General features: G+C 42.0%; 1 protein-coding gene across 1 annotated transcript in view; it reads right to left on the reverse strand.

The window, feature by feature from the left end:
- WWOX (WW domain containing oxidoreductase) overlaps positions 1–14129 on the reverse strand; it is an 813515-nt gene that overhangs the window by 562775 nt on the left and 236611 nt on the right. The window contains exon 8 of the mRNA XM_075281922.1: positions 2566–2830. Within this exon, the coding sequence (XP_075138023.1) occupies positions 2566–2830 (265 nt within the window). The remainder of the gene's footprint in view (positions 1–2565; positions 2831–14129) is intronic.

Genomic DNA, 14129 nt, shown 5'->3' on the forward strand with positions numbered 1-14129 from the left:
CCTAAACCAAAAATGCTGTAATCCCCTCATATTTACAGTCCCGTCATCTTTTCTGCAGGGCTGGGCCTGTTTAATGCAGATACTATGCCATTTTGTGGGATCAATCCCAGAAGAACTGGACTGTAGGTAAGAAAAATGTTTTCTCTGCACAGAATCCTAAATGTTCATCTCTGTCTGACAGAGCAGTCAACACATCTCCATCCTTTCTGGAATCTGTTACATTTTTCAAGTTATAAATCTTTCGGCATCAGGTTATTCCAGGGCAGAATCCCGCTGCTCTGGCGAGTTAAGGTTAACGCAGTGACAGCTTGAGCTTTCTCACTGTAATTTATAACTCTGCAACAGAACCAGAGTTTTTATTCCCATATATTAAAAAGGGGAACAGCACATCTGTTAAAGTTCTTGCACAATGGTTGGCTTTGCACCGAAACAGGAAACGTAACCCAATAGTCTCAGAACTTCAACAAACCTGACCCACTTTCAAATGTTAGAAAGGAGGATTTTTTTTTTTTATTAATTTTAGTTCGATGTAACATCTGCTAAGCGCTTGCTGCCCCCTAACACTTGATATTCTTTCAACTCCTTTCACTGCCAAAAAAAATATTTATTTCTATTAAAGACTGCACTGATTGTGTGATAATAGCACTTGGGCTCGCAGCTTTGCTTTATTTGGGTTCCTTGCTCCATACACATCAAAGAAACCTATATATCAAACTATATACGAGTTGGCAAAATGCCTATCATAGGTCTGGAGATGTAAGATCCGATGACAGGACTTACAATTACCGCCATTCCCTCCCCCCCCAAAAAAGACATATATACACAAAGCAGACTCCAGCAAAACTGACTATAGATATTCTTTTTATGATAAATTGCCCCAATGAGAGAATACGATTGTGTTTTATCAAGTGACAAACTAATGCTGTTCTTATATATGTTTTGTAACACATGACAAAAATCCTGTTACCTCTACAGCAGATGGGCATAGGAAAACAATGGAAAGTATAAATGGTGTATAACTGTATATTAAAATAGAAAACATTACTGGTAACCACAATTTGGGTAACAAAGATGAAATGGTGTCCCCAAAAAGATCCTAGGTGGTGATATAGTCTGTGAATGAGCTGTTTAAAACAAGTATACTTTTTGTATAAAGCATTTATGTCAATAACAAATATGCACCCCAAATCCCCCCAAAAAACAACTTACCAGTCACAGATGACAGGCAGCGCCTTCAGTTCCTCGTTGCAATTTTTGAGTAACATACATATAAAAGCTTAAGCCAAAATCTCCTCTTTTATTCATTTTTGTCTATTTATTGTATTTGCAATAATACCTCTGTCAACCACAGAAACCAATCTATGTTAAAGGGGTTGTCCTACAAAGTAAAGTGAGGACTACCTTCCTTGCACTCCACACCTGACTGCAGCCAGGCTGAATGTGAATGGGGCTGGTGACACTTGGTGTTCCCATACACTTTAGTGGGACAGCTTGAGATAGCCGAATGCTGTTTTTTGGCTATATCTTCAACACTACCATTGAAGTGAATGTGATCGCTGACCACCATTAGACCCGCCCACATTCAGTCTGGCTGCACTCAGGTTGAATAAAGAATGCGAGGAAGGTCCCTCTCACTTTACTTTATGGGGCACATGAATGAGTTTCATAGCTGTCTCACAGCTGCATTAAGATCAATTAATTGCAATTTGGCTATTTACATGACTGATTTTTGAAGGTCCATTTTAATGGACTGTCAAAAAATAGGATATATCGTCTTTTTTGACATTTTCAAGGGCACCTCCATTGACTCAAGTGGATGATGGTTCCATGACAACAGCACCCCCTTTTGACTGCTGCTTTTCATTATGTTAGATCTAAATAGACCCTTAATCGATAGGACCTAAAATATTCATGAATTGGCATCCAGCATTTTTTTTTTCTCATGCACTGTGCACATACATTGGCAACTTAGCAAAGAATAGCTACATTTAAAGGAAGCTGTTTCAGGGAGTTCTCTGCATCTGGTCATTTATTATTTGCAGTAGAATATGAAATAATACTGAAGCTATACTTCCTAAATACAAAATATTAGAAAAATCATACATTTTAATATCTTGCAATTAATGATCGGAAAAATGAAGAGGTCACCATGAAGCTTTACCACACCTCTTCAAACTTTCCTAGGTCAGTCATTCCAGTAAGTTCTTAAGCCAAATGTCTGCTATGTTTTTCAATTCACTTCTTTTCTAACAACTCAAAAAAGCCAATTCCCATGATTTTATCGTATCACATTTCTCTTGTCTCCACTCCTCAGACGAATGTATTGCACATCGTCGAGTAATTATCAAAAGGAGCAAGATCTGTACTGCAAAGGAACTCAATGTTGGAAGCTACAGAAGGGATTGTTTTGAGATTATTATGGCGTCAGAACACCATAAACTACTGAAAAAAGCTTGCAGGTATCAAAGGCAAAGAGGTCGAGAAAATACGTACATCTGGATTTTCAATTCTCTTTGATCCTATGCCAATAGCTAAAGCTAACAGTATGTAAAGAACTTCACTCACCATGGACTTTGTAAAGGGTCGAACCAAACCAAACAGCAACCTGTACCCCCACCAGTTCCTATGAATGGACGAATACATCATGTTTCCTGGATGCACCGCATTGGACATCACCCCATGAGGAGAGAGGCGGCGGTTCAATTCCTTGGAGAAGAGAACATTGCAGAGCTTGGAACGGTTGTATGCTAGCATAGCCCAGTAGTCCTTCTTAGATGGGGAAAGCAGGTTCAGGTCAAGTTTCCCCGATGAATCTTTAATTTCTGTGAATCTAAAATTTAAAGAAAAAAAAAATGACATCCTGCCAGTAAAATCTGATCTACAGTTCAGAACAATGAAACTACTTCTTGCTATAAACTGTTACATAGTTTGAAGGGTAAATATTTAGATTTTAACAGTTATTTTCTCATTTATTTTCTCATGTTTTTATTTAAATTTTATTTTGTAACTTAATCAATATAAGCATTATATTATTAAAATACAGACATCAAAAACATTTAAATATCTAAAACATATTTAACAAAATCCCATGATAATACTCAACAGATCATATTATATCCAGTTAAAAGTTTTATACTATTGCTTTTGGAAATGCAATATAGCCACCATTATAGCCAGTACAAAGGTTGTCCCCTAGCTATCTTGAGTTCTGCACAGTGTGGTGGATGTATTGATAAAGGACTTAAGAAGACTGTGAAAGATGCTGAGGAGATCACTGTCCAACAACTAACATAGAAATGCACAGTGCTGTATCTATAGTGTGTGCAAAGAGCACAGTTGCACCAACCCCTGGTGACTAAGGAAGGTCAAAAGACTCTTCTGTCTCATAAAAGATCAAAAGTCCTAAAAACATGAAATTGCAAAACCTCAAGCATAGATGAATGAAATAATTGTTGAGCAAATCTGGAACTCTTTTCAATTGAATGGTTAAATACTCTTTGAAAGGGTTGTGAGGCCTAAAAATGTATCTATTAATTCGGACGGGGAGGTGAAAAAAATAAAAGTAAACCATAAACACCTATCCCAGATGCTCCGTCGCCTCCCCACGTGGTCTGGTCCTGCAGCTCCATTGTTATCTTTCAGCGGAAGTATCCGCCCCATGTGACAGCTGACGGTTGTCTGGGGAAACACCCCTGGGAGCACATGCTGTCGGTTCCAAATTAAAAACAAAATGGTTGCCCGTACAGGGAGAACACAAAGCCACACATACTCAGATGTATATCTAAATGTTCTGACATTTGTTACATGTTACTTAGCTTTTATAGAGGAATAATGGCTGTATGTTAATTTAGGCATAACAAACTACATCACATAGAAATATGAATTATCATTGGTCAGAGTACAAAATGGGCGTTTACAAATGATAAATACGTGCATAAGCAACACATGGTTGTCTGTGTCATCCGTTTTAGTTCTAATCATGCTAGCTCAGTGCTCTAAGATGGACGGTATGTCCTTGATCCTTAGAACTAGTTTAGACTATTCTCATATCTGATGGACATTCTGTGTCTTGTTACGGAACATGAGAAACTAAGTAATAGTTATGAGAAACTCAGAAACATTCTAAGGGCTCGTTCACATCTGCGCCTGGCACTCCGTACTTGAGGTTTCCGTTTCCTGCCTAAAACAGAGGCAGGAGACGGAAACCTGCAGGAGTCTCTCACCCATTCATTTGAATGGGTGAGAAAGCTGTCCGGCGGTGAGCGGCAGTGAGCGTTTTGCGCTCTCCGCCGCGAAACCGGGTTTTATAATCCGGACACAGAGTCGGACATGCAGTACTCTGTGTCCGGATAAAAAAAATCCGGTTTCGCGGAGGAGAGCCTAAAACGCTCACCACCGCTCACGGCCGGACCCGGTCTATGGTTTCCGTCTTCTGGCATGCAGAAGACGGAAACCATAGAACGGAGACCCTGAACGCAGGTGTGAACCTAGTGTAACCTTTTTCCTAAATATGATAAGAAAGCACAATTGCAAGTCACAGTAGACAAGACGTTAATGAAAGCAATATGGAATATATGCAGACAAGATGGCGGAATGCTAATCTCTCTCTTTACACAGATATTCTTCCCCTAATACGCCCCATGTGACAGCTGATGCTCATCCAGGGTCTCAAGAAGGGAACTGGAGACATCACTACCTGTGACATCCCCGGTTCCTTTCCTGAGGCCTCTGAATGGCCTCAGCAGTCACTGGACCACTGAGGCCACACAGCAGACTCAAGAAGGAAACAAGGGACGTCACTACCTGTGACATCCCCGATTCCCTCCCTGAGGCCACTGATTGTTCTCAGCAGCCACGTGACCGCAAAGGCCAAACAGCGGCCTCAGCGGAAGCGATCTGGAACATCACAGCTGGAGAGAAATTGAACAACAAAAAGGCAGCCGACCAGGCTGGACCGGACCACCATGGGAAGGCACCAGAGCTTTGGAGACAGGTGGGTATGTTTTTTTTTTTTGTTTTCCCTTCCCAGGCCTAATTAGAAAAAATAATTTAGCCTGGACAACCTCTTTAAGTTTTCTAAATATGAACATATAAAATCCATGTTTGTGCTTTGCCTTGGTACCAGCACTCCTCCCATTCAGCCCACATAGGACCACATAAGGGATCCACCTACTAGCTGTCCTCAGTCTTTCGACTGATGTTGTATGTTAAGATCTGTTTATATTGTGCAGTGCTGTCTTATGATTTCCACTGCTATAGTGCTGAGCCTATGGGGTGGGGGGACCATAGTCTGAAGGCTAAACCTGGCAGCAGTTGTGCTGTTGGGCTATCGGCTCCCTTTCTCTGTGAGCATTGAGCTGTGGCAGTGGTCACCAGGTATTGCTGGACCCAACAGAGTAGAGACCTGATACACAGAGTTTGCTGTAAAGTGGCAAGTGGGCTTATACACTTTAATCAAAATGTATACCAAGAGCCTTGTGTTCATTTTATGAAGATTTTGCAGAGAATCATAGATCAATGAATAATATTTGGATGTGCAGTTCATGTTTTTTTTTCTAAAAATTTTGGTATAAAAAAAATCCATGTTATTTTGCTCACGTATACATATGATTTATTTTGATATCTGGTCTTGTGTTATACCTGTTGTGATTCTGTAAAAAAAAAAAATAATGAAGCTGTGGTATATGTGGTCATTTTTCATGAACATAAATTATCTGACAAAACACTGCAGGTAGGGCAATCTGTTTCAACAAACAGAATATATAAAAAATGCCATAAAACTGGCCTCATGCCACTGAGTAAACGTAGTTTATGTCAAAGTACAGTTTCTTTTTAACCACCTTTTGTTTAGCGCTAACTTTTTCCCTATACCACTAGCTATACTTTCTTGTTGAGTAAACTTAAAAAGAATACAAAACATAAGTGCTTATATAGCAATTTCTTAAAGGGGGTCTACCACCTCCCCCAAACATATTCAAACTGCCACCAGTGTGTGGCATATTACAGTGATATACTGTACAACATACCTAAGTGTGTAGCTAGACTTGGGAAAACAGCTTTTAAATGTTATCCAAATTAGACAGTTAGTACATGGAGGTTGGTCTTCAGCCCTCGGAGCTCTGCTCTTGCTGCTCATGTAGGCTGAATGGTATCATTGGAGTGGGAGGATCAGAATGGCAAGAGTGGTGCTCCAAGTTGAAGTCTCGCCACCAGTGCACCAATTTCCTCATTTGCATAAGACATCAATGTTATTTTTCTCCTAAACAGCAAAATGTATTAGACTTCTCACTGTGTCATGCACCAGGAAATCTATTCTTTACCATCTATAGCAAATCTATCTACTTCCCTACCTACCTATATCATGGGAAATTGGCTTGGTAGCAGAGCATCTGATGACAACAGGGTTTGTCCCTCTGTGTTTCTGCTTTGTAAAAATAACCAAATAAAATACCAGCGTAACTGCAGTCAAAAATACAAACACAAGCCTGCTCGGCTGAGCTCTAACTAAATTTAAAAAAAAAACACACACTATTCAAGTAGTTTACTACCAGCCACTTTGGAAAACAAAACATAAACAAACAGCAAATTTTTCTCACCAGACATCCACAAAGAACTGAACACATCCTGTCTCTTCCAGGGGCTGCCCAGAAAATGCAGGTTTGGCACACTTTTGAGGCTCAGTAACAAGCAAAGCTCTCACACCTTGTCTGAGGTATACTGAATACCTGTACCTGATTCTACACCAGGAAAACCATCCTAAGCCGAATAAAGCTTCTCTGTATGATCACCATATATTGGTGAGAAACCTGGGGGAGATATAATGACTTTCCAGCACCCTGCTTGTCACTTTCTCACTCACTCAATGTATCTATCTATCTAGATATCTACATGTCTATCTATCAATCAAACAATCAAATATCTATTAATCAAATATCTATCTATCATCTATCCATGTCTGGTGTAGATTACTCATTCTTGGAAACGGATACCTTTGATTATTAATGTACGCTTCGCAACAGTCTGCCTAGGAAACATCAGTTTTAATAAATTCCGTTTTCGGTTTAAATTCAGTTTTTTCTTCCATTTGGAAGACCCATTTGCGCCCACGCTTTATCTTCCTGGCTGATGTCGTGAGATGTTGCTTCAGAATTGCCACATAATGTTCTTTCATCATGATGACATCTATTTTGTGAAGTGCAGCAAAACAACCCCACAGCATGATGTTGTCACCCCCGTGCTTCACAGTTGGGATAGTGTTCTCAGGTTTGCAAGCTTAATTAGCATAATTGTAAAATTTAGACCATGAAACCTTTGGCTGAAATAAATTAAAGGGCCTAAAACCATGCTGGTAAAAGGCTCAAATCACCTCAAGGGCCTCAATCTCTGCTGGTAGCTCAGCTCAAGGGACTCTAACTTAATTTGGAAGGGCTCACGTTAAGGGCCAGAAAAGTGAATATTTGAAGGTCTTATCACACACACACACACACACACACACACACACACACACACACACACACACATAAACAATGACAGTTAAGGGTGGGGGCTGTTGGATTTCCCATTGCCTATTCCATCTGTGGTTGTCATGGGCAACATGATTTAAAGGGGTGCTTGGTAATGTTTCTTTAGCTTTAAATTTGTGTTTATATCCATACTATTGTGGAAGAAAGAAGGTTTCCAAGTATTTTTAAACTTTCAAAGAGGTTCTATTGAGTTTGGAAAGCGTCTAGTTGATAGGCTGTGATAGTGGGGTAATACTGGGACTTGAGCGTGTTAGATGCCCCCAGACATGCTTCTCCTGCTGTCCCAGTTGCATTCCAGAGGTGTTGGCATCATTTCCTGGGGTGTCATTGTGGACTTGGTGACTCTCATTAGTCGAATTTGGGTTTCCCCTGAAACTAGCATTTTTTCCCCATAGACTATAATGGGATTAAATATTCGGTCGAATATTGAGGGTCTGCTCAAAACGAATATAGAATATTTGACTACTTGCACATCTCTATTAATAAGCATACATAGCTTCCCCTCCCCCCTTGACTATGGACAAATTTCCGACTTCTTGTGGGTCGACTGAAATACTACACTCTGAACATGGGATTCTGTTTGAGCTCAATGACCTCTTACTTGGAGAAAACAAATAGACAGTAACACTGGGATAATAACCTTGGTATCTTGCCATCAGCATCCTTACATGTTTAAGAGATAAGTGTAAACAGAGCCAGGCTGAGTTTGGCAGACTCTTATGCTTTTAAGTATACCCATGGCATGGCTTACACACAAATCAAAATAACTAGTTGATGTTTTGTAATCGCGTCAGACAGAATAATTAAACACCAGCTGTTTGTTACTTTACTTTTTTGCCTTTTTCTATGGGAGGAAAGCAGTAAAAAATGTCCTCGAGAAAACTTCCCGCTCAACCAGAAATCTCAGAACATTGTGTTACTTGCGGTTGGCATGACATTATTGGGGGCATTTTAAATAGAGCCGAGCGTACTCGCCATGATTCCGTTCATTGATCTGTTTGCCCTCTGCCCTCATTGTTTGGTTCCTTGCCGTACAACAAAGCAACAATGTTAGTGAAATGTTCTGTTTCATGTGAAATGTATAAAAATAACAAGGAATGTTTAGCTTCACGCTGATCGCTTTGCCAGAAGACAAATGGACCAGCAAAGCTGGGGTTAGGGAGTGAATGTGATTGGTGCCCACTGGAGCCCAAGATGTATTAAGACCTGTTGCTGAACTCAACTACAATTCTCCACAACTTAAAGTCAGTGGTTGTCAATAATATGTGATAGTAATCATAATCTACTCAAGGATCAAAACATAAAGAGGACAAGCTTAAGGAAGAGACCTTAAAGTCACACTATGGTAATGTTATTGCATTCATTATGTACCTATTGCTGCAATATATTACATATAGCAAAATGTTAATGTATGGAGTTATTCCTTTCTATCTGAAAATTCATGAGAGCTTTCAATTCAGCTGGGTTATTTGGTCTCATTCTGGCCTAATAAGTACAAGTGCATCTCAATAAATTAGAATATCATTAAAAAAGTAATTTTTTAAAGTAAATCAATTGAAAAAGTGAAACACAAATGTTATAATGAGCCATTACAAACGGAGTGATCTTTTCAAGTGTTTATTTCTGTTAATGTTGATGATTACAGCTTAAAGCCAAGGAAAGCCCAAAAGTCTTTATCTCAGAAAATTAGAATAATTAACCCAAAACAGCTCCAAAGGCTTCCTAAGCATTTAAAAAGGTCCCTCAGTCTGGTTCAATAGGCTACACAATCATGAGGAAGACTGCTGATGTGAGAGAAGTCCAGAAGACACTCATTGACACACTCCACAAGGAGGGTAAGCCCCAAAACGTCATTGCTAAAAAAGCTGGCTGTTCCCAGAGTCTTGTATCAAAGCATTTTAATGGAAAGTTGAATGTAAGGAAAAGGTATGTTAGAAAAAGCTGCACAAGCAACTGTGATCACCGCAGCCTTGATAGGATTGTTAAGAAAAGGTCATTCAAAAATTTGGGGGAGATTCACAAGGAATGAACTGCTGCAGGAGTCAGTGCTTCAGGAGCCACCACATACAAATGTATCCAGGACATGGGTTACAAGTGTCGCATTCCATGTGCCAAGCCACTCATGACCAATAGTCAACGCCAAAAGCGTCTTACCTGGGTCAAGGAGAGAAAGAACTGGACTGTTGCTCAGAGGTCAAAGGTGTTTTCAGATGAAAGTAAATTTTGCATTTCATTTGGAAACAAACTGTTACCCATAGCTATCATGGCTGACAATTAGACAGCGTCTGTCACACAGTTATAATGAAGTCACTCACAGCTCATCCTAAATACTTAGGATCTCTTAGATAGGAGAATATACAGAGAAGGATAAATACACCATCAACCAGCAGACAGAGATGAGACTGTCTCTATATGCTGATGTAAGAGACGAGACTGTCTCTACATGCTGATGTGACAGAGATGGGACTGTCTCCAGGGTCGGACTGGGGTGTCTAGGGCCCACCAGTGGAATTGTTTCTAGGGGCCCACCACCAGGACCCTGCAGACCAGCGATACTGAGACAGGGCAGCTAAAGGTAATACCATCTCGGGAGCCATGCTGCTCACCTGCCATACATTGTGCAACAACACACTACCTAAACCTACTGCTACACTCTGTATGGAAAGTGAACAGCGCTGCTCCTAGAAATGTTACCATTACCTATAGCCGCGCTGTCCTGGAATAGCTGATTTGCAGAGGTCCTGGCTGTTGTATCATCACAGATGTAATATTGACAGCCTATCCTAAGGACAGACCATCAATATTATAAAGTTGGATAAATCCTTTAAAGATTTGTCCAGGAATTGGATCAACCCATTTGCCTGGCGGGAGGTGTAAAATAAAAAAATAAAAAGTGCCTTCACCTGTCCCCATTGCTCCGTTGTCCGCTGCCAGTGTCCATTTAGTCTTGTGCCGGCGCCTCCATGCTGGGAGTCCTGCACCTCATGGGACCGCTGAGACCAATTAGATACGGGATTTCCAGAAATAAGGCCATGAGACTGAACAGACACAGGCAGGAGGATAACAGGGTGCTGGGGACAAAAGCTCAATGAAAAACACTGCGTCTCGCTGTTGCGCCTAATCCATAAAGAGGACCTTTCACCATTTGGGGCACATGCGGTTTAATACACCGCTAGAAAGCTGACAGTGTGCTGAATTCAGTGCAGCTTTCCCGTTCTGTGCCCCCGGTGAAGCGCTATCGGTGCCGGTACCGTAGCTCTTCACTGTCAGAATGGCGTTTATGTCAGTCAATCAGTAACGCCCTTCCTCACAGCAGCGTCCATTGCGCTGTACTGTTGTGAGGGGGCTTTGCTTACCACCTAGTGATGACGCTGAGCAGTGAGGAACGCTACCTCCCCCCAGTACACGTCTCTGGACGAGCATTATCAGGAGGGAAGGGGGGCGTTCCTCCCTGATCTCACAGTACAGCACAATAGGCACTGCTGGGAAGGACGTTCCTGACTGACTGTAAGACACGCCCTTCTGACAGCGAAGAGCTACGGTACCGGGACCGATAGCTCTTTACCGGGGGCACAGAATGGGAAAGCCGATAGTACGCTAAATTCAGCGCACTGTCAGCTTTCTAGCGGTATATAAAACCGCATGTGCCCCAGGTGGTAAGAGCTCCTCCTTAACATCTCAATATACTGTACATCACACTATAAGGATAAGACCTAGCACAGCGTCCCACAGCAAAAAAGCGCTGCAGGAAAAACCCCGGCGCCGACACATCAGTTTTTCCTGCAGCGCTTTTTGCAGAAACTCCACAGAGGTTTGCTCTGAGGACTTTCTGCTTCCATTCTACCTATAGGGACACTGTAGATGTTTCCGTAGGTATAAGTGCTGCGATTTCCAAAAACTGCAACAGTTACCTACACACTCATACCTATACATTCATATATACTCACACACACACATATACATATATATATATATATATATATATATATATATATATATATAGCATATACACATTTATATACATTCATATACCATATATACTAACATACCGTATTTTTCGGACTATAAGACGCACCTAGGTTTTAGAGGAGGAAAATAGGGAAAAAAAATTTTGAAGCAAAAACTGGTAAAATATTTAATATATGGGAGTTGTAGTTTTGCAACAGCTGCAAGGCCACATTGACAGGTGACCCTGCAGCTGTACGGGGATGCATAGAGCGTTTTTTTTGCGGGGCCAGCTGTAATTTTTAGTTATACCATTTTGGGGGATATCTATTGCTTAGATCACCTTGTATTGAAAAAAAAACAGGAGGTGATTTAGAACTTTTATTTATTTCATATTTTTAAAGCTTTTTTTTTTTTTACTATTTTATTCCCCCCCGGGGGCTTGAACCTGCGGTCATTTGATCGCAAGTCCCATAGACGGCAATACAACTGTATTGCCGTCTATGGGACATTCTGTCTATTAGTATTACGGCTGGTCATAGAGACCAGCCGCAATACTAATATAGCCGTGACAGGCCTGGGAGCCTCATTAGGCTCCCGGCTGTCACCCGAACAGGTCGGCTCCTGCGATATCGCCGCGCAGGAGCTGGCCTGCAACTTTACAGGTACGGGGCCGGTGGGGACCGGCCCCGGGGGAGAAGGGGCCACCAATACTGACCCGGCATCCGCTGTACTAGAGAGGCGGATGCCGGGGAGGGATAGACGCCAGGGCCTGAGACATCGCTATGATCCTCTGCCCTGCATGAAGCCAGCGGCGGGGGCACGGAGGAGCCCCTGCCGCTGCTGGCTTCATGCATGGCAGAGGAGCGCAGCGATGTCTCAGGCCCCGGCACCTGTAATGGCGTCTATCACTTGCCGGCTTCCGCCTCTCTATTATAGCGGATGCCAGGCGCCACCTTCAGACTATAAGACGCACCCTTCTTTTCCCCCAAAATTTTTGGGAAAAAAAGTGCGTCTTATAGTCCGAAAAATACGGTATATACATACACTCACACATTATTATAGCATAATGTATATACACACACACACATACCTGTATACAAACATACAGTCCTCACACAGTATACAAGACACATGCTTTAACCCTTAAAGGGGCTCTATCAGCAAAATCATGCTGATAGAGCCCCACATATGCGTGCATAAACTTTAAAAAGGCTATTCAGGCACTGTAAAAGTTAAATTAAACTACCCGCCCGTTTTAAAATAATAACTTAAAAAAGAATGTTCTCTACTTACGGAACGTGCACCCTGGGCGGGCATTCAGGGTGCGCCGTCTTCTTCTTCCCCGCCTCTTCTTCCTCTGACGTCTTCGGGTCCCGTCCTCCTCCGGCGCTTGCTCGCGGACACTGATAAAAAAAAAATAGCCCGGGCGCATGCACAGTAGCCGTAGTACAAGCCGCGTGCTACTGCGCATGCGCCCGGGCTATTTTTTTTTATCAGTGTCCGCGAGCAAGCGCCGGAGGAGGACGGGACCCGAAGACGTCAGAGGAAGAAGAGGCGGGGAAGAAAAAGACGGCGCACCCTGAATGCCCGCCCAGCGTGCACGTTCCGTAAGTTGAGAACATTCTTTTTTAAGTTATTATTTTAAAACGGGCGGGTAGTTTAATTTAACTTTTACAGTGCCTGAATAGCCTTTTTAAAGGCTATGCACGCATATGTGGGGCTCTATCAGCATGATTTTGCTGATAGAGCCCCTTTAAGTACTATCATGGTGTCTATCATAATGATATGTGTATAGTAGTGGTGTATGATAGACACCATGATAGGACTTAAGGGTTAAACAAATATACACACATACATATTAAATATTACATTTTACCAAAAAAAATAAAAAAAATATACTCACATTTGTGAAGCAGCAGCAGACTCCTTTGTCCCCACACGGGCCGATGTAAACGATGACTCACTCTGAAGAGGAGGGGGAGGGGGGAAGTCCCGGCTTGCAGAGAGATCGCTTCCTAAGATTGCACTGGCAGGAGACCCCTCTGTGTAAGTGTCGGGGCCCTGGGAAACTAACAGCAGCCATGCTTCTTTATTCATTACAGCGCTGCCAGCAGCCTGGGGCCCCAAACTTACTGTTCCAGCCCCTGCCACTAGCAGCGCTCAGTTTGCAAATGCACTGGACAGGGGCCCGAACCAGCCCCTGACATCCCGATCGGGCCCCTGACCAGTGCTTCTCCTGCCTATGCTTTTTTTTAAATAAAACGTGCAGCAATATATAGTCGGGGCCTGGGGCCCACCGGGGGATTCCCCGGTGCTCCGGCGGGTCAGTCCGACCCTGACTGTCTCTACACGCTGCTTGAAGCATCAAAGGATTGATAGCATAGTACAGAGAAACAGAACTCTAAAAAACAAGAATGATGTCTAATGACAAGCAGAAAGGATGGTAATCTGCAGGGTATAATATACAAAAAGTAGTATTAGAATGAAAAGAGGTAAAGTCTTATAGGTTTATTCTTTGCTTCTATAAACACAAGCGCTCCTATCCAAATCCAAAGGCTGAACAAATCAGACTGAGCTACAATACTAGGTCCAATCCCTGAAAACAGTGGCAGACTGATTTTGATTCTTATACTGTAAATTGACTTTTACATAACTTCA

The sequence above is a fragment of the Leptodactylus fuscus genome, chromosome 7 (assembly GCF_031893055.1).
Source record: "Leptodactylus fuscus isolate aLepFus1 chromosome 7, aLepFus1.hap2, whole genome shotgun sequence".
In the NCBI taxonomy this organism is placed as follows: Eukaryota; Metazoa; Chordata; class Amphibia; order Anura; family Leptodactylidae; genus Leptodactylus; species Leptodactylus fuscus.